This window comes from Diceros bicornis, chromosome 10 (assembly GCF_020826845.1).
Source record: "Diceros bicornis minor isolate mBicDic1 chromosome 10, mDicBic1.mat.cur, whole genome shotgun sequence".
NCBI classification, from domain to species: Eukaryota; Metazoa; Chordata; class Mammalia; order Perissodactyla; family Rhinocerotidae; genus Diceros; species Diceros bicornis.
In genome coordinates, this window is record NC_080749.1 from 43,616,581 (window position 1) to 43,637,002 (window position 20,422).

The 20,422-nt window shown below is 37.8% G+C and overlaps 1 protein-coding gene across 11 annotated transcripts in view; it reads left to right on the forward strand.

Annotated features, from left to right (window-relative positions):
• The window catches only part of TANK (TRAF family member associated NFKB activator), a 90,326-nt gene that overhangs the window by 21,951 nt on the left and 47,953 nt on the right, over window positions 1-20,422 (forward strand). For 6 of the 11 annotated variants that reach the window (XM_058549091.1, XM_058549089.1, XM_058549084.1 and 3 more), the window contains one exon: window positions 16,571-16,718. In XM_058549091.1, the coding sequence (XP_058405074.1) occupies window positions 16,620-16,718 (99 nt within the window). In that variant the 5' untranslated portion in view covers window positions 16,571-16,619. Of the gene's footprint in view, window positions 1-9,645; window positions 9,789-15,775; window positions 15,895-16,570; window positions 16,719-20,422 lie in introns of those variants that run through there. The other 5 variants (XM_058549085.1, XM_058549088.1, XM_058549090.1 and 2 more) reach the window with 3 other exon arrangements.

Consider the following 20,422-nt stretch of genomic DNA (forward strand, 5'->3'; position numbering starts at 1 on the left):
TTTGTTGTCACCAGCTTCCCAATTTTGCTGGGAAATTTCTTACTTTAGACGTAATAACCAAGCTGACATTCTACTGTAGCCATATCCCATAGGGGAGTTTCGAAATGAGTGGGTGAGAAAATTCATAAGCTCAGCATGCTTGTACTTATTTAATATGAAGTGAAAATCATTAGCACAGTCCAGGTAGGTGTGTGGTGTGTGCACACACATAGAGCAGGGCTGGCTTCTAAGAAACACAAACCATCTAACCAAAGCCCATCTTTTTGTGTGTGTGTGTGAGGAGATCAGCCCTGTGCTAACATCTGCCAATCCTCTTCTTTGCTGAGGAACACTGGCCCTGGGCTAACATCTGTGCCCATCTTCCTCCACTTTATATGGGACGCTGCCATAGCATGGCTTGCCAAGCAGTGCGTTGGTGCGCGCCCGGGATCTGAACCGGCAAAACCCGGGCCGCCGCAGCCGAGTGCGCACACTTAACAGCTTGTGCCAGTGGGCCGGCCCCCCGAAGCCCATCTTTTTACTCAACTAATAGTTTACTGTTAATAATGTGGATGACAGTGTATTTTGTAATCTTTGGTAGAGTTATTAACTTTTATAAATGATAATACCAAACACTTTTTGATCACTTTCAAAAATATCACCTTAAGCAGGTAATATAATTTAGCAGTGTACATCTGTGAACTGTGGAGGATACTTCAAGGCAGTCGTAAGTGTTATTTACAGAAGGATATAGGCATTATGTGACTTCTTGGATATTTGAATATCTTAGCTGATTATCTGTTAATCTAGAAAAAATAATTATTGACATGGTTTGAGGGCTTTCTCTATGATGAAGAATGACTTTGCATGTTTTTTAAAACCTTACCTATTATCCAAAAGTAAATGGTAAATAAAAATAGGTAGCCCGTTGATGTAAAACTTCACTATTCTAACTATTCTGATGTCTTGCATTAGCTGATTAGCTGTTACTGCTATTTATACTTTTTGTTTTCTAACACCTTATAAACATGAATATTAGTGTTTAATTTCAACTTGTTTGTGTTTAATTATGTCAAGCCAAGTTTTAGTTTCTATTTTCTGTAGGACTTATATTATGGCTGCCATTCCCCCCTTGCTATCTCCCATGCTTGCTGCTATGGTTTTCAGTCATGGGAAGAGGGAAAGAGAAGGCTATTATCTAGAACAGGTAACAAAAATCTCTTTATAGTCCAGGACCAAGATTCTCAGTCATCTTCAAAAAAGGATAACAGAGAATATGAAATGAACTGCCTGTGGGTAGGTGGCTAATTCGTGTACAAAGTCTTTCGAACTAGGTGCAATCTTTGATAACTGTTCAAAACAGTTGGGGAGGATTGGAACAGGTCCTTTGCAACTGACAACAAGCCTTTGGGACCTATGTAATACATGTCATAGTTTTTCAACTCCTAGTCTATAAAAACTTTTTTTTAATTGTGGTAAAATGCACATAGCATGAAATTTACCATCTTAACTATTTTTAAGTGTAAGTTCAGTAGTGTTGAATGTATTCACATTGTTGTACAACCAAGAAAAACATTTCACAAGGGACTTATATTTTTGAGAAAAAGAGTTTGGGAAGTAAATAATAATGATAATTTTTTGTCCCCCCGGGGGAAGTGTCCTGTACAATAACCCGAGTGTTCTTTCTTTTATCTTCAGAGATATTCCCTCTGTGATGGTGATTGTCACTACTAAATTATGAGAGTAAACAGTTTGAGCACCGATGATCTGCAGTAGCTTTCACTTGCCAATACTTTTCCTTTGCAAAAAAGAAGGGTCTATTGAAAATAGGTTGTTAACAGTGAAAACAAAGTCTATCTTTCAAGTCATTGCATAAGAAATTATTAGAAATTGAGTGGACCAAGAAAAATAATATGAGTTCCATTTTGACAGTTACTTAGTAAGTTGCAGTTGTAAGAGTCTTTGAAATATTTGCAGTAGAATGAAGTATGAAGAGTTGTTCTCATGAGCAGAAGAACAAACACAATCAGGTAATTTTGCTATGGAGAGTGACTTACTATAAGGACAGAAATCAGGGACTCAAGTCCCTTCAAAATAATATATTATTTAAAATTGCTTAAAGAAAATCAGTTGTTATTGTGGGATATTTAAATGGTTTTACTATTCATAGCCATTTATTATGTGGCATTTACTATAATGTAATTTCATGACTACATATATTTGCTATCCCTAAACTAGAAATGCCTTTCCCTTGATATTGATGTTTCTCAACCTTTTTAAATCCATGTTTCCTTTTTGATAAACATAAAAATCTCACAAATCCTAGGACATTTTAATATATGCCCGTCTTTCCACACAGTCCTCTCTTACACCTCCTCACACTGAATATAAACTTTCTCTTGTAGTTTCCCCCATCCAAGAATATTCTACAGAGCCCTACTTTATAGGATTTATGAAAACAGATTTTAATATTGATAGCCATTTTAAGCTGCATACTCGCCCCCCATCTCCAGATTCTAACATAGTCCCTACTCAGAGAAAAAGATACTCCTTACGTGGCTGAGCAAGCTAACTGAGAGTGCCATGTTTACGGTTACCTCAGAGGATAGAACTTCACATGCCTAATTTCCCTTTTGGTGTTATACTATTTGCTTGTGCCCTTCAACCCATAGCCTTTGATAAACAGTCTGAGAGAAAGAAGTACTGCTGGAGAAAAAAAGGAAGTGAGGCAAAGCTGAGACTCATGGGTGTGGTCTTCGCCCATGTAGTCTTCTTTTAACTCTTAGAAGATAGCACAAAAAGTTTCACCAAATTCTAACATCCAGCAAAATGGAGAAGCTGGTCTGAGGAGCTTTAGGTTTGATCAGTGGGGTTGTGTTACCTTGTTTATCCAGATGCATTTAGCCAACCAGTTTATGGAAAAAATACAAAATCCAAATTCTGACACTGCTGGATCTATGATATTTAAGTTTCTGTTATTTCAGTTGCCTGATTGGAACACAGTAACGGTGTAGTGCAATGGGTATATCCATGACCAGAGTTTACAACCTGGAAAGTGAGAACAGAAATGCAAGCTGTCATTTTGGGGAATTGGCTGCTTGTGTTATGGAACTCTCTCAACTGTGGGAAATGGTCATAAGTAAATATTAGGAGTGACATTACGTTTCTTCAAGTAAGGAAAACACACATACTTTTGAGTGTCTTTAAAGATTTACCTTCACCATCTAAGACAGTGGATGTTCTTATTTTCTGCTTTTTGCTTCTGATGCTTTTTGCGCATGAGGAGGCAAACATAGAGCTAAGATACAGAAAAGACAGGATGTATCTCTCACTCACTTATTCACCTCTTCGTTTGCTAAGGTGGCAACTTTTCTGAAATAGAATGTGAACTCTTATTGTTATTCATACCCTAAGGGGTTGGGAAAAGCAGGTGACTTTCTTTTCTAGGGCAGAGTGGAAGAGATAGCAGTTACCCAAGGTGATTTCCTTCCCCCATCCTGAAACTGCTTTAGGTTTAAACTCGCCTCTCACCACAAGTGTGAACCCTGGCAGAACACTTACCCAGAAGCAGAATAGTCTCAGCAGTGGGGGAAACCCAGCAGAGGGGCCTTTCCCACCTCCCAAATCACCCACACTTGCCTTTACAACCCCACAAAAAGTAGACCTTATTATAGAATTATAAATTATTCTGGGGTGGAGGTGGTGGGGATCTACCTTTAAGCCTTCGATTCTTTTTAAACTTGAAATCCCAGTATATGTAACTAATCAAAATTGAGCTTCTTTGGTTGAACTGGGCAGTTGGTGGTGGAACATTGTTTAGTTCACACACCCCTAGCCTCAGTGGAGCTCTGGAAGCATCACTGTTTACCTTGATTATAACTTTATTCAGAATTGGTTAACTGTCACTTGGCAGCATAATACTGGTTGCCAAAGACAACAGCCTTAAAATATTTTATCTTTGAAATAAGAAAAGAAGTTCACTTAAAAAGGAGAAGTAGAGTGGGAGGAATTAGAGTACCACTTCAGAAGCTTCAACATCCCGATAGTGGGAGTCTCAGAAAGGGACACAGAAGAAATGAAATTACCAGAAATATAATTCGAGAAAATTTCCAAGAACTGAAGGACAAACGTCTGAATGGGGTAAGTACAAAATCAGGAATCAGAATAACTCTGGACTTCAACAGAAACAAATGGAAGCTAGAAGAGAGCATAGCAAAGCTTTCAAAATTCTGAGGAAAAATTATTTCCAACCTAAAACTCTTAACCTGGCAAACTGTCAGTTAAATCTGAGGGTAGAGTAAAAATATTTTCAGTTATGCAAGATCTCAAAAAATTTACTTCGCAAACATTTTCTCGGGAAGCTACTGGAGGATTTACTCCGCCAAATAGGGGAGTAAAACAACAAAGATGAAGATTTGGGATACTGAAAATGAGAGATTCAGCTAGAGAGATGAACAAAGGGACTCCTCAGATTCAAAGTGAAAGAAGGTCTCAAGATGAAGGCTTTCCTCCAGGCATAGAGAGCAAAAAGTCTAGACTGGAGCAAGTCAGAAGGAGATTCTTCTAAGATGAAATTGATAGAATAACAGAAGTGTCTGAATAAATTAAGGAGTTGTATTAGTGATAATAAAAAATAAACACGTTTTTTTTTTCAGAAAAAAGATTTTTTAGGAGAGGAAAAGGAGCCATAGTATATTATATGGCTCAGCAGCGAATAGCATTGCATAGTCATGAGAAAGTAAAACTGGAATGTTAATCCAAATTATATCCAAAAATAGGGTATGATTATATTGGGAAAATGGGGATGATATAAAGTTCAGAGGAGGTGGGACGGTAAAGTGCAGGGGAGGTGGGACGGTGCGGGGTAAAGAGAGCTGAATTCTTACTATGCATAGTGGGAAGCCAAGTAAAACTGAAAAATCAATAGTGGCAATATTAGCATGTTATTTAGAGATACAGAGATAAATACGATAAATACCAAAAAGAATCAACCGAAAGAGCTGAAAATTGTTGCCAAGGTAAAGCAGGAAATGAGGAGGGGGGAGAAGAGAGCAAAGGACTACTGTTTTTCTTAAGCTTTGTGAAGTTATTTGACTTATTAAAATATAGGTATGTATAGCTTTCATTAAAAATAAAATCAAGGGGCCGGCCTGGTGGCGCAAGCGGTCAGGTGCGTGCGCTCTGCTGCGGCCTGGGGTTCACCAGGTCAGATCCCGGGCACGCACCAATGCACTGCTTGGCAAGCCATGCTGTGGCGGCGTCCCATATAAAGTGGAGGAAGATGGGCACGGATGTTAGCCCAGGGCCAGTCTTCCTTAGCAAAAAGAAAGGAGGATTGGCAGATGTTAGCACAGGGCTGATCTCCTCACACAAAAAAATAAAATAAAAACTAAATTAGGATGAAAGAGCTAGAGATTGGACTTTCACATCAAGAGACATGAATTTATCTGGGTCTTCCATTTTCTAATTCTGTGACCTTAGTCAACTTATTTAACCTTTGAGGCTCAGTTTCCTTATTTGGAAAGGGAAGATAATATGTACTCCTGCAGAGGGAAGATTAAAAATAAGGTAATTTATGTAAAGCACCTGGCAAGTAATATTACCTCAAGAGGTGTCAATCCCTACCTCTGTCCCTAATGTTTCCCACAAGGAAATAGGGAACCACCTCCTTTATGTTGGATGCTTGCCCTTCAAACACAAGACTAAGATTGTCCTTCTGGTCCATGGCTGTGTGCCTCTTTGGATTGAAGGCATGTCACTGAGATCTGTGTCCTTTCTCATCTCTCCGTAGGTAGTTTGAGAATTTAAATAGAATTGAGATGGTTAGAGTATTGGTAGGGGGAGCATCAAGTTAAAAGGGCTGTTGCTGCTTGGTGGGAGAAGAGCTGTGGTCACACTCGAGTGTCTCTCAACATGAACATGTAGAGGAGAGGAGAAAGAACATTCACTCTGAAAGAGCAGAGGCAATGAGAAGTCACTAGTATAGTGCATTTAGGGACCAGAGATGAGTATTCTATTTACAGAAGTCTAGTGTGTGCGCAGAGGATGGAGAGGTGAGGGTGCTAAGACGGGATAGTCAGGGTCACTACTATGGAGTCTCTTCGTTAATAGAGAAAAACACTTGTCATATAGACTGATGAGTTGTGGAAATTTCATGGATCCAAGATCATTAGAGTGCTATTGCTCTGGGCCATCTGCCAAAGTATTAAAATACTTTTTTTTTTTAAAGAATGTCTTCTACCTTAGCAACTGCTATTTTTGTTTCCAAATTCTCTATACTTCCCTAGAACAATTCAAAAAGCAGATCACTAGAGCAAAAGGATACTTGATGAAAGCCTGTTGCCCTGCCATTATGCATATTTGCGTAGTGTATTAGAGTATAGTGCTTTCCCACTTATGACTTGACCTCGTATGGCAGTGATTCTAAATCTGTCTCACATCTGTTCTTCCTCTTCCCCCATCCCACCCCCCCAAAAAAAATTATGATCTAAGAAGTCTTGGGTAGGGTTTGCTGATCTACTTTTTTAAACCACCCTGGATGATTAATGTACTGACAGGTTGGGAACCCATGTCTTACATCATGCTCTACCCCAAACATTCTAAACTGGGGCAAATGAGGGAGCTGAGGTCCACAGAAAAGTTAAATGACTTGTTCAGTCTCACCCATCAACAAGCGTGTCTAGACTGGGCTTATATTCTGTACTCCAACTCTGATTTTCTCTTTGGTTGACTAGGCTTTTTAATTTTGATTCTCTAATCTACAAAATTGTCTTAATAGAGAAATTAATACACATTACACAAGATGTGGTCTCAGTTAAAAATTGTTTGGAATCTTTATTTTATAGCATCTTTTTGTTTTTTCCAAATACAAAAGGAAGTGAAACAGCAAATCAAAATTTTTAATAAACTCTTGCTTCCCCATAGTAGGATAGCGCAGCAAGTGGCAGGATTTACTAGGTCTGAATATTCACATTGGAGAAAAATTGGTGTGGCCCTGAAAAGAGTGGAAACTTGGGTAATTTTGGCACAGATGCAGGTTTGAGAGGTTGATTTGTCAGGCTGCCCAGGGATTTTTGAGTCCTGTCTTCAGGAGTATTCAGCAGTGGGAGTGAAAGAGTGTGTTGCATGGTGTAAAAATATTGTATCTGGTTTTAAACTTTTATCATATTATACATTTAAAGTCACACCCTAAACATCTTGGGAATGACTGGAAATGGAGATCTGGAAATCTCTGAAACCTTATTTATTTTCTCATTGGAGTTCTCACAATTACTTCTAATAAAACAAGTTGTGACTTGCAAACATTTGCCCAACAGCCTCTAGGTGTCCTCAGGGAAATTAAAAGCAGGGGTATGAAGAGCTGTAGAGTCCTTTGCCGGTGGTTAAGAGCATAGAGTACAGCTTCATAATTATGTAGGCTTTTGCCTCTTCTCATTTATCATTGGTAATATTCTCAAGGCTAAATGACTGCTCAGCAATTTAAACTGCGATTTAAGAGAAAACAGGCCTTTTTGTGAAAAGGTCTTCTGTCTCCTGAAGTTTCACTCTCTTTTCGTAGAAGAGCTCTCTCCTTTCATCGTGGTTTTGTTCTGTTACAGTAAATGACTCAGAGATGCTGGAGGGGCCCCTAATCTGTTAACTCATGAGATTTTAACTACTTCTTTTTCAAAAACAACTTTGCCCTTTATGAATCTGGTGCAGCCTGTGACGTCTCTCACATTATTTTCTTCTGTTTTGGGAGACCTTTTTAAGGTTACTGAAAATATTTTTTTTTGAAAATTTTCTGGCTAAGACCGGAAGATCAGTACAAACTGTCCTATTCTTGTGAAAGATCATTAGTAATACTATTTTATTGTCATAAATTTGCTAGAGTAAAAGAGAGACTTAAGAAAAATCACACATTCAAACACTCTACCACAGAGTTATTTTTCCTGTTATTTAACAGTGTGTAAGGGTTAACAGAACAGAGCATTAGATAACATTCCTACCTATTTGGCTGATAGTCTCTTTACATAAGATAACAGACTTCTGCTAAAATGCCTTACTATTTTATGCATTTCCTACTTTTCCTTCTGACATTGTCCAGATAGTAAGTGGGCCTATCCTCTTTTTTGATTTATATTTGGGAGAAAAAAAGTATACATCTTGTGACACAAAATGGTACAATAATGAGTATTGCTTCTTTCCCTCTCCACTATATTCTTTTCAAAAATGTAGTCTTTTTCCGCATTTTTTTGGTAAAAAGATTTTGGCCTAGTTGACTGTCCAAGGATTTATCAGTCTTAGAGGACATTCAAAACAGAATTTCAAGGGGCCAGCCCGGTGGCGTAGCAGTTAGGTGTGCACACTTGGCCGCGGTGGCGGGGTGTTCCCAGGTTCGGACCCAGGCGCGCACTGACGTGACGCTTGGCAAACTGTGCTGTGGCGGCATCCCGTGTAAAATGGAGGAAAATGGGCATGGATGTTAGCCCAGGGCCAGTCTTCCTCAGCAAAAAGAGGAGCATTGGCGACAGATGTTAGCTCAGGGCTAATCCTCACACACAAAAAAATGCAGAATTTCAAGAAGATAAGCAGGAAGAAATGCATACTTAGCTTTCATTTCTTCCTCTAGATTTTGTTATCATTCAATTGGTACATTTTTCCTACCTATTGTTTTCCTACCTGTTGTTAATTATGTCTCTTCTAGCACTTTTGTCCAAAATTGAATTTGGTATCCTTCCACCCCCAAAATTTTTCTTCCTGTTTCTCTGTGTCTGGCTATCATCATTGTCTGCCTAGTATTTAGAAAAATACGGCTGGTGATCTGTCTTCAACAAAATCACCTGGGTTACTTTGCTTATTAAAATGCAGGTTCTAGGGCCCCATCCTAGGCCAATTGATTCAGAATCACAGGGACCTGAATGCTGCCTTCTTGTCTATGGTGCAGATCCAGTTAGCCAATGACTCCTGTTGATTCTGCCTTTGAAATGTCTTCTGAATTCATTCGTCTTTCTCTTCTGCTCTAGTTCAAACCTTCATCTTTCACTCAGAGTACAGCAGTAGTTTCCTATGGATATCCCTGCTTTGTCTCCCTCATTCGTTTGTAGTCCATGCTGGTATCCAGTTTATCTTTCTAAAACATGTCCATCTCCTGCTTGCGAAGTCTCCATTACTCCTTAACATCAGCAGGTTAAAGTCTAACTTGCTTAGAGTGACATTCAAGGTCTACTACATCTGGCTATAACTGAGTCTGCTACACGTAGTTTATGCGGTTAGCGTACTCTATAATTCTAGGGGGTTGCATTCCAATTATGGTCTATATGAATGGTGCCGCTAGGGTTTTTGCAGTGCAGCACAATCATAGTAGTGACCCTGACTATCCTGTCTTAGCACCCTCACCTCTCCATCCTCTGCGCACACACTAGACTTCTGTAAATAGAATACTCATCTCTGGTCCCTAAATGCACTATACTAGTGACTTCTCATTGCCTCTGCTCTTTCAGAGTGAATGTTCTTTCTCCTCTCCTCTACATGTTGAAATCCTTCTCATATTTCAGGGCCCAGTTTAAGTGTTAGATCCTCTGTGAAGTCTTCCACAATCCCTCTCATTTTAATTCTTCCTTCTATTGGGCCTTTATCCTTCTTGTACCTTTTATTTAACAGTTCTTTTTTTTTTCTTCTTTTGAGGTAAAACTTTCTTAGAGTGAAATGCACAAATCTTGAGTGAACCATTGGGCGAGTTCCTATGAATACTTCTACCTGTGCTTCCCAGACCCTTATCAAGATATACTAATACCTTTTTACACATTTATAATTGACCTGATAGTAAGGTAAATCATTTTCATGTGTGTCTGCCCTGCTAAATTATAAGCTCTAATTAGAAGAAAAGGCAAGAGTTATGACTTTGTTTCTTTCTCATGGAAAAAAGGAGCACCTAGTATATGTTCAGCACTGAACCAGTCTTCGTTATGGTACCAGTTAAGATACAGCTCAGCTCCTCTCTTAAGAGACCTCAAAGTCAGTGGCTTAAACAAGACAGAAATTTTATTTCTCTCACATATTACAGTTCAAAGTATAAGATGTCCAGAGCTGATCTGGCATCTTCGTTCTTGTTGTTCCATCATGCCCTTGTTGTTCCACCATCCCTAAAGTGTTGTCCTCACCATAGTGTTCTGGGTGACTCACTGCAACATTCCGTCCAACTGAAAAAGGGAAAAAGGTGAAGAAGAGAGCTCGTCTTGGAAGTTACACTTTCTTGCCGATGACCAGAACAGTTGCATGATCACACCAACTAAAAATCAGGAATACTAGAAGAGGAGAATGGATATTGAGGAACAAATAACATATATGCTTCCTATATGGTCTCATTGAATCTTCACAATAACGCTACAAACTATATATGATAAGAGAACTAATAGAGAAGCTAAGTAAATGGCTAGAAAATTGCAGATCTGGGATCTGAATCCAAAGCCTGTACTTTTTTTCACTGTACCTAGTAAAGTGGTAGGAGGGAATATATAAATGTAATTAAATAAAGTCAGTAAATTTTCACAATGCTATATCACATATTTTCACAGTATCACATCATCTCTTTACTTCCAGGACACCCCATGTAACTTTACTCCATGCTTCTCACCATCTTAAAGTGAAATGCCATATCAGTTGGTTTGTAACCAAGGCCTAGTTTGTAATACAATTTAAAACAAAATGGCTACTCCTTTTTTTTTTAATTTATGTTTTAATAGTTTATAACATTGTGAAATTTTGGGTTGTACATTTTTGTTTGTCCATCACCATATACATGTCTCCCTTCACCCCTTGTGCCCACCCGCTACCCCCATTGCCCCTGGTAACCACAAAACAGTTTTCTCTGTCCATGTGTTCATTTATATTCCACATATGAGTGAGATCATACAGTGTTTGTCTTTCTCTTTCTGGCTTATTTCGCTTAACATAATACCCTCCAGGCCCATCCATGTTGTTGCAAATGGGATGATTTTGTCTTATTTTATGAATGAGTAGTATTCCATTGTATATATGTATATATACACCACATCTTCTTGATCCAATCATCAGTCAAGGGACATTTAGGTTGCTTCTACTTCTTGCCTGTAGTGAATAATGCTGCATTGAACATAGGGATGCATAAGCCTCTTTGGATTGTTGATTTCAGGTTCGTTGGATAGATTCCCAGTAATGGGATAGCTGGATCATAGGGTATTTCTCTTTTTAATTCTTTGAGGAATCTCCATACCATTTTCCGTAGAGGCTGTGCCAGTTTGCATTCCCACCAGCTGTGTATGAGGGTTCCTGTTTCTCCACATCCTCTCCAACGTGTGTTGTTTTTTGTCTTCTTGATTATAGCCACAAAATGGCTACTCCTTTTAAATCTATATCATTTATGAGGAAAAATAAATTACTGTGTTTTCCAAGCAAAAGCTTTTATACTCTGTATTTGTTTGGAAATGCTGTATAATCATAAAGTTGAAGGAGATTGTCAATTAACTCCTTCGTTTTAAAGGCAAAGAAAATCAAAGTCCAGAAAAGATATAGAACTTGTCCTTTATTTCATTCCCACCCCTACTTTTTCTCAAGTGTTACGGAAAAAGCACTAGCCTAATCAGTTGTTTCTATAAATAACCATCATTGTTATACTTAAGAATTGTCTCAGGTTTGCAGAGTTGTCCTGATCAGGAAAATCAAGCTGGACATAAGAAATGCATATAATCCTGGCCTGTTTTAGTGAAGGATGGGTATTATCTCACACTAAAAATATCTTTATAGCTATTGGGAACCTGTTTCAGAAAAGATGGCTGCTTTGATAAGTAAAAGGAATGGGTGAGATCATTCCTACCCATAATTCAAAACCCAATTCAAATGCCACCTCCATCTCAAAGCCTTTCCTAAACCTCATAAATAGATGTGACCACTTCTCTCTCCAAACTCTATGGCCTTTGGGTGTCTCAGGGTACTCATATAAATACTTCAAGTTTCAGCTAATGGTGCCTTCATGTGGACAGGTTTCATGTCTGTGCATCAGTAGTGCCCAGCACAGGCTTTGCTCATAGTTGACACTCAGTAAAGGTTTTATTGAATGAACATATCCACCATGGCACCCTGGAAGGATATTTTGCAGCTGGCTTTAATGAACAATCCTTGAACTAAGAATTTTAAAGATTTAGTCCCAGTTCACACACTTAGAGCTTTTGTAGCTGTAGGCAAGTCATTTAACTCCTCTGAGCCTTATCAGTCAAATAGGAATATGAATAATAGGAAATGAAGAATTGGTGAAAAGACTGCGTAAAAGGAACACAAATCTAAGGTGGTACTATCTCTGAAGCCCTTTACTGCACCCCATACAGTGCTTTATATGTAGTAAGCAAATACTTTATTTTCTAATTGAATTGAATAGTAATGGGATATATTTTATTAAAATCGGTAATGGGATATATTTTGTTAAAATCGAAGTTTGGCCCTAGTAGTTGACAAACCTTTATTGGAGCTGGGAAACTTTACCAAGGGAAGATAAATTATCTCCCTTGCACAGGCTGCCTCTCCTACCCTAGGACGGTTTCAGTGAAAGAGGAAGCAGCCTGCTGCCCAGGGATTTTCTTGGGTGGGCACACACTGGACCCAGGAGGCGGAACAGGAACTTGCTGACTTCCGTTTTCCTTCCCGAAGGAACCACCCACGGGAGAAAAGGAACTACTGCCCGAGGGACGTAGGCGGGTGGATGGGGACTATCCTGGCTTCAGGAGGATTGCCCTTTGTGTGTGTGTGTGTGTTGGGGGGGGTTGCTTTGCATTCTGCTCACCCAGCTATCTTCAGGGGAATCAGTGACTTAATCTTTTCCTTGTGTGGTGGAAGGAAACCAACAAACCAAACCCAGAAATGAAGAAATTGCTGTGAAAGGCTTTCCTAAAAATACATTTAAAAGAGTGAAACCGTAACTAGAAGAGTGTTTCCAAGGCAGAGGTTGCTCTAGCTTGGACCTCCTGGGTTTGGGGGATGAGAGTGGCCCTTAGATTTGGGTTTGAGCATGTTTACTATAAATAAAACCATTTCCCTGGAGCCTGGCAAGTTTTGCAGAAGGCATACCAAAATGTAATTGAAATGTGACTGCCTCTTAAGTTGTGAAATTAATTTTACACTTAACAAATGCTTTAAAAAAATAGAGGAACAAGTGGCTTTAAAGTTCAGGGTGTTAATATCTGAAATCTGTCCAATTTAATTAGCTGGGTACCAGAGACTGTTTCCTTTTTCTCTGGTCAGTGTCACTGATCTAACACCCAATTCTCTTCTTGGGTGAGAGAGGAGTTAAATGTATCATTTATTTAGTTGTATTGACCTGAATCATATCTCCCCAGCATGCGTTCTTATTTCAGGAAATAGGATGCATCCATGTGGAATTTACTCAGTAACTCTTCTTAGTGACATTTGTGTGATCTAATTCAAGGACCTGAAGTGAAGGCTTCACTTGATTTACTTGCATATGATGCAGCTATTTTTAGTACTGCATTTACATTTTTAAAAACAAGAATGCACCTTCTTGATGGAACAGACACGCATTTTTAGACTCACAGACTCAAGAACTGTAGAACAAAGAAGTTTCTTAGAAATCAAGTCCAGATATCTTTTTTGTGTTGGAGTAAAGAAACTTGGGTCTGAAAAGATTTAGTGGCTCTGAACTAAGGTCACAAAGTCAATCAGAGATAGAACAAAACAAGAAACTAGGTGGGTTCCCCATTCAAGGCTCTCGTTTGTCCTAGATTTAAAAATATAGGTGTGGTTTACATTGACAATTGTCATGATGTGCAGCTTTTTAAGACAGTGATAGATAACTTAGCCACTTAGCTACTTAAAACTTCTAATTTCTGCATTAGCATATTACAGTATATTATAGTCCCTGTAGCTACCTACTCTTATTTTTCTTTCCCTGCTTGTATACTTATTTTTAATCTTGTGTGTATTTTTATAAGCCACCTTAAATCTTTTGAATGATAGAGTGTCTAAATAAATAAAGTACTTAAAGTGGTACTTTGTATTAATGCTAATTACTTATGTTTCCATAGTGTCTATGGCAAGTCAGAGATCCTGGCAATGTTAATTATCCTATTTCATCTTTTCCATCTATCAGAGGTAGCAGTAGAAACAAACTTCCTAAGTGGAATGCCTAAAAAAATTACCATTCGTTCATTTCTTCAGAAAGTAATGACACTGTGATGCCCATAATAAAAATCTTGAAATTGTTTTCGTTAAGCCTGGAGAATGATTTAGGGGTGTATTTAGTGTCTTAAAATGAATGACTGGCTGATAAAAATGAAATATTACCTAGGTATTTAAAAGAGCATTGTGATTTACGGTCAACTGATTTTTGGCAAGAGTGCCAAGGCCATTCAATGGGAAAAGAATAGCCTTTTCAACAAATGGTGCCAGGACAACTGGATAATCACATTCAAAAGAATGAATCTGGACCCCTGCCTCACACTGTATCCACATTAACTCAATGGACCAAACATCTAAATGGAAAAGCTAAAATTATAAAATTCTTAAAAGAAAACCTAGGTAAAAATCTGCGTGACCTTGGGTTAGGCAGCGATTTCTTAGATATGACATGAAAAGCACAAGCAACAAAAGGAAAAATAGATAAATTGGATTTCATCAAAATTAAAAACTTTGTGTGTCAAAGAACACTCAAGGAAATGAAAAGACAGTTTGCAGAATGGGAGGAAATATTTGCAAATTATATATATCTGATAAGGGTCTAGTTTCCAGAATATATAAAGAACTCTTACAATTCAACAATAGAAAGAAAAATAACCCAATTAAAAAGTGGGCAAAGGATTTGACTAGACATTTCTCCAAAGAACATATACAGATGCCCAGTAAGCACTGGAAAGATGCTCAACATTGTTGGGGAAATGCAAATCAAAACTATGATGAGGTACCACTTCATACCCACTAAGATGCATATAATTTTAAAATGGACAATAAGTGTTGGTGAAGATGTGGAGAAATTGGAACTCTTGTACATTGCTAGTGGAAATATAGAATGGTAACAGTTTTGGCAGTTCCTCAAAAAGTTAAACAGAATTATCATCTGACCCAGCAATTCTGCTCCTAGGTATATTTCCAAGAGAATTGAATACATATGTTCACACAAATATGTGTGCACAAAGAGTAGCTTTATTCAGAATAACCAAAAAGTAGAAACAACCCAAATGTCTATTAATTGAGGAATGGATAAACAAAATGTGGTATATCCATGCAGTGAAATATTATTCAGACATAAAAAGTAATGAAGTAATATTACATGCTGCAAAATTGATAAACCTTGGAAATTTTATGCTATGTGAAAAAAGCCAGACACAAAGACCATATGTTGTATGATTTCATTTATACGAAATGTCCAAAAGTGGCAAATCCATACAGTCAGAAAGCAAATCAGTGGTTGCCAGAGGATGAGGGGAGAGGGAAATTGAGACTAACTGCTAATAGGTATACAGGGTCTCTTGTTATGGTGATAAAAATGTTCTGGAATTAGATAATGGTGATGATTGCACAGCATAGTGAATATAGTAAAAACCACAGAAGTGTACACTTTAAAATGGTGAATTTTATGTTATATGAATTCTATCTTAATGTAAAATACTAAAAATTTTTAAAAGCATTGTGTACCCAATGATAAAATGAAAAGTGTTATGAAATATTAGAGACTGAGATTATGAAGGATTTTCGATCATAAAGAAGTAAAATAATTTGGTACTCCCAAAATCCCCTATGACTGATAGGAAACTTTCTATTCTCTGTCTTTCAGAGGATTGAAAGAAAGGTCCTATGGTATTTTTACAGCTGGACAGGAAGAATCAGAGTCATTAGATGGCCCTCTGCTCAGAGCGAAGGAATGTGGTTAGAGATGTTATGCCAACTGAGATGGTAAAACCAAATTACCTCCACTGAGTAAATCACCTATAGTTCAGAAACAGCAGGGAGGTTGGAAAACTAATAGGGAGTAGGGGTAGGACTGAAGGGATGTGATTTTTCTTTTTTAATGTACAATCCAACAGGAACTCTCCCTAGATTTTGTGCTAAAATAAGAGCATTTTCACACATTTTAATTGCTGTGCAGTAACAACAGTGTGAACTCCGTCCACAAACATTTATCTATTTAATTTTTCTCTAATTTCAGTGTAGCAAGAATTCACCTTGTAAGTGGGAGTAACTGTCCATTTAGTAAAAAGAAATCCCTTCTCACGTTGCTAATCCTGTTGTGCATTTCTATAACAAAGTATTAATAACAAATGGCCTTTTATGTTTCTCCGTTTTTAGGTTGCATTTATAGATTACTCTTTTCAAACTAGCATCTTTATGAACTGGAACCCCACTTGCTCCTTGAACATTAGTAAAGAATATTAAAAAAATTGTACAAGTTAAGGTTTCACAATATTTCTGATCAGGATTTTAGATGAAACTTTTGTGCCTTTATAAACATTTATAGTACTTGGTGCTATAATGTTCATGATACACCGTATAGAACTGTCTTTAAGATGCATTTTAAAAATGAGATTTATATAACTTAATAGCTGTCTAAATTGTTCTGATTATTTTCCAGACCTGTCATTTACTCCATCCTTTATAGTGATGCTACAGGACGGAGTGGAATGGATAAAAACATTGGTGAGCAACTTAATAAAGCTTATGAAGCCTTTCGACAGGCATGCATGGATAGAGATTCTGCAGTAAAAGAACTACAGCAAAAGGTATGTGGTTTTTGTTTTGAAAGTTATTTATCCTGGTAAATGGAATTTGAAAGTCTTTTGCAACTAAAAAATATCGTTAGAAAGTGCCTTAAAGAACTATAGTTACTGGGGCCGGCCCCGTGGCTTAGCGGTTAAGTGCGCGCGCTCCGCTGTTGGCGGCCCGGGTTCGGATCCCGGGCGCGCACCGACGCACCGCTTCTCCGGCCATGCTGAGGCCGAGTCCCACATACAGCCACTAGAAGGATGTGCGGCTATGACATACAACTATGTACTGGGGCTTTGGGGGAAAAAATAAATAAATAAATAAATAAAATTTAAAAAAAAAAAAAAGAACTATAGTTACTGGGGCCGGCCTGGTGGTGCAAGCGGTTAAGTGCGGGCGCTCCGCTGCGGCAGCCCAGGGTTCACCGGTTCGGATCCCGGGCGCGCACCAATGCACTGCTTGGCAAGCCATGCTGTGGCAGAGCCCCGTATAAAGTGAAGGAAGATGGGCACGGATGTTAGCCCAGGGTCAGTCTTCCTCAGCAAAAAACAAAGGGGGCAGAGGGATTGGCAGATGTTAGCACAGGGCTGATCTCCTCACACACACACACAAAGAAACTATAATTACTGAAACAGCAATATATTAATGGATGAAATTTGAGGTTTTTATTTGTTGCCTTTCTTAAAAGCATTGTGACCTATGTAGAGAGTTCATTTTAAGGTGATTCTGTTGAGAAAAGATGAAGAATGTTATCTTCTTTAAATAATTTTTAAATAAAATGACAAACTAAAAGTTAGAAGTATCACTTTCTCAGCTCGTTTTGTTTTTTGGTTTTTTACATTGTTGTTTGGCTGGCAGGAAGACTGTCCAAATCTTAAAATATCCTGGAACTAAATTTGTTATTAATTTATAATAGTCTTCCATTCTTTAACACTAACAGTTAAAGTATTTAAGTGAAATCTTTACTGAGTTACTGGATGTTTCAGCTTTTTAAAATTACCCCTGTACACATAAAATTTCTGTTTAGTACTTTCAGTTTCCAGGATAAATTGAAGGAAGGGTATATCCAGGCAAAAATTACTTAGCCTAGTAGTTTCCAGGCACATATCTGTTATTGATTCGTGATAGGTTTTCACTGATCTGCAGCAAAACAAGAAAAATAAAAATACTAATGTAATGAACTTCTTGTAATGATAAATTTATTCCATTTAAAATTCTGTCCTTTATTCTGATATTATGCTTTTGTGTTTCCATACTATCAGAATAAAGGGCAGAATTTTATTAACATACGCTTTTGTGAAATGATGGTGATAGAGTTTTTTGTTTGCTTGTTTATTATCATTAATTATTAGTGTTTCAGGGGTCCCCAATACTACCCACATATTCTATGATTCTCCAGAAGGACTCACGAGACTTAACATACAGTCATACTCATAGCTAAGATTTATTATAGCAACATGTTAAAGATATACACAGCCAGATCGTTAATGGAAAAAGACATCAGGCAGAGTCTAGAGGAATCCACGTGCAGGCTTCCTATGTTCTTTGCTTCCTGTGAGGAGTCGCACAGAGTGCACCTTCCCTCCAGCTTCAAAAATTCAGTCACACATGTGCAGTGCTTCTGCACAGGGAATGCCATTTGAGACTTAAGAGTTTGGGGTTTTTATTAAGGGCCGCTCACATAAACACCCCATCAACTAAAATTCCAGACTCTCGGAAGGAAAGTAGGTGTTCCCCATACACCTCATGGTACAGTCTGAGTAGGCTGGCACATCAGTCACAACCTTATCACTTAGGAAATGTTTTCAAAAGTCAAGTTGTCAGATGCCAGCCAGGGCCAACCTTGCAAGTTGGCCTTTCTGAAGATAACAGCCTAAGGCATGCTGTATTAAATTATTCCTGCACAGGCAGCTGAAAGTGAGGGGTCTTATGTTGGTTCCCTCAATTAAAAAAAAAAAATTGTACTAGCCTGTGAAATTCTCAAGTCTAAGAAATATGCTAGCCATGCAATTCTTACTTTCTTCCATAAATATAGGAGCTCCACAATTCTCTTTTTCCTTTCTAATTGATGCCTCTTCTATAAGCTGTTATACATGCTTCCCTGCATTCCTCAGAAGTAGTCATTATTCTTTGTGGTTCTGTTGGTTTACAGAAGAATACTCCCACTCATATAGGTAGACTTATGGACTATAGATCTTCATTAGGGGTGCATAGGAGAAACAGAGGCATGCTAATGACGGGGAGCTTTCTAAAATTATTGAAATGAAGTTTAGAATTTGGATTTGTTTTCCTTTCCAGTTCAAGTATAAGGTATAATCACTTTTTAAAAAACAAAACAAAAAACTCCCAGCTTTTATTCTTATTTTCCCATTGGATTCATTAAGAAACTTCAACAATCCTATACTTTTTCTAGGAAAGTTAGGAAACACGGAACTAGGGAAGAGGAGTATTGAGCTGTTCTTAGGTTAATGCAGAAACAGGAATTTCTCTACTCTCTTCCTGCACTGGCCAATGGTAAGCAACTGAAAACTCTTGTAATTTAACCTCTTATCTGCCATGGAAGAAGCCTTTGCATACATCAGCAATTGTCCCAAAGAGAGGAAAGGGAAATATATTTTTTTTGTATTGTCAAGTACTCAAGTAAGAATAGGAGAAGAAAAAAATGTATACTACATATTCTTATATATTAAACTCAGAATATTCTGATTTATTTAAGAAACATTATTGAGTGTCTACTATGTGCCCAGCACTTGATGAGGTTCTGAGAATACTGAAATATATTATGTCTTTAAGGAACTTTCCAGTAAGTAGAGATAAAAGAAAATCAACAGTTATTACCACAGTGTACTAAGTGCTACAGTAGAGATCTGTGCAGGATAATATATGAGCACAGAGAAGAGGCACCTAACTTAGTCTGGGAGGATCAAGTCATAGCCCACTTCAAGCCCAATACTTTGGCTAAGATTAGGAAGTGTTGGGTAAATTAGGGAAGAAGAGTCCTGCAAGTGGAGAGAGCAATATATATAATAAACCTCAGAAGTGAGGAAGCTTTAGAAAAGTCTTCCTGACAGTAGGATAGAGGATAGATAGGATAGAGAACAATGTGGAATTCATCTCAACAAACGTATATATTGATGCTAATCAGTGTTCTAAGAGTCAGGAATATAAAAATAAGTGGCAACCATCAAGTTGGACTTTATGAACTTTAATATATATATAAATGTGTGATTATATATAAATAACTATTAATATACATGTATTAAATATAGATGTACATATAATATTTCAACTTAAAAAAGAAAAAATGAATGTCAATCATTTCAAGAAATTAAAATGAGGACTTTAATTAAGCATTAGAGATGAATTAGAGAAGAGATCTAAGATGTATTTAAGAGATAGAATGGAAAGCAGGTGGCACCTGAATGCAGGCTACTGCTGAAGGCGATAGCATAGGTTCTACGATGATACCCAGATATCTGGAATAGAAGACTGGATTAATGGTGCTGATAACTGAAACCAAGAATGAAGAATAGCTATACATTTGGGGATAGAGAAATAGGCTGTGTAATTAGGTTTTAATTATTAGGTTTAGTTACCTGTGAGACATGCAGATGAAAATGTTCAATGGATGGTTCTAAGTATGGATCTAGAAGCCTAGATGGAGTTCTGAATTGGAGATTATAGAACAACAGATTTTATTATAGCCTTGAATATAGATAAC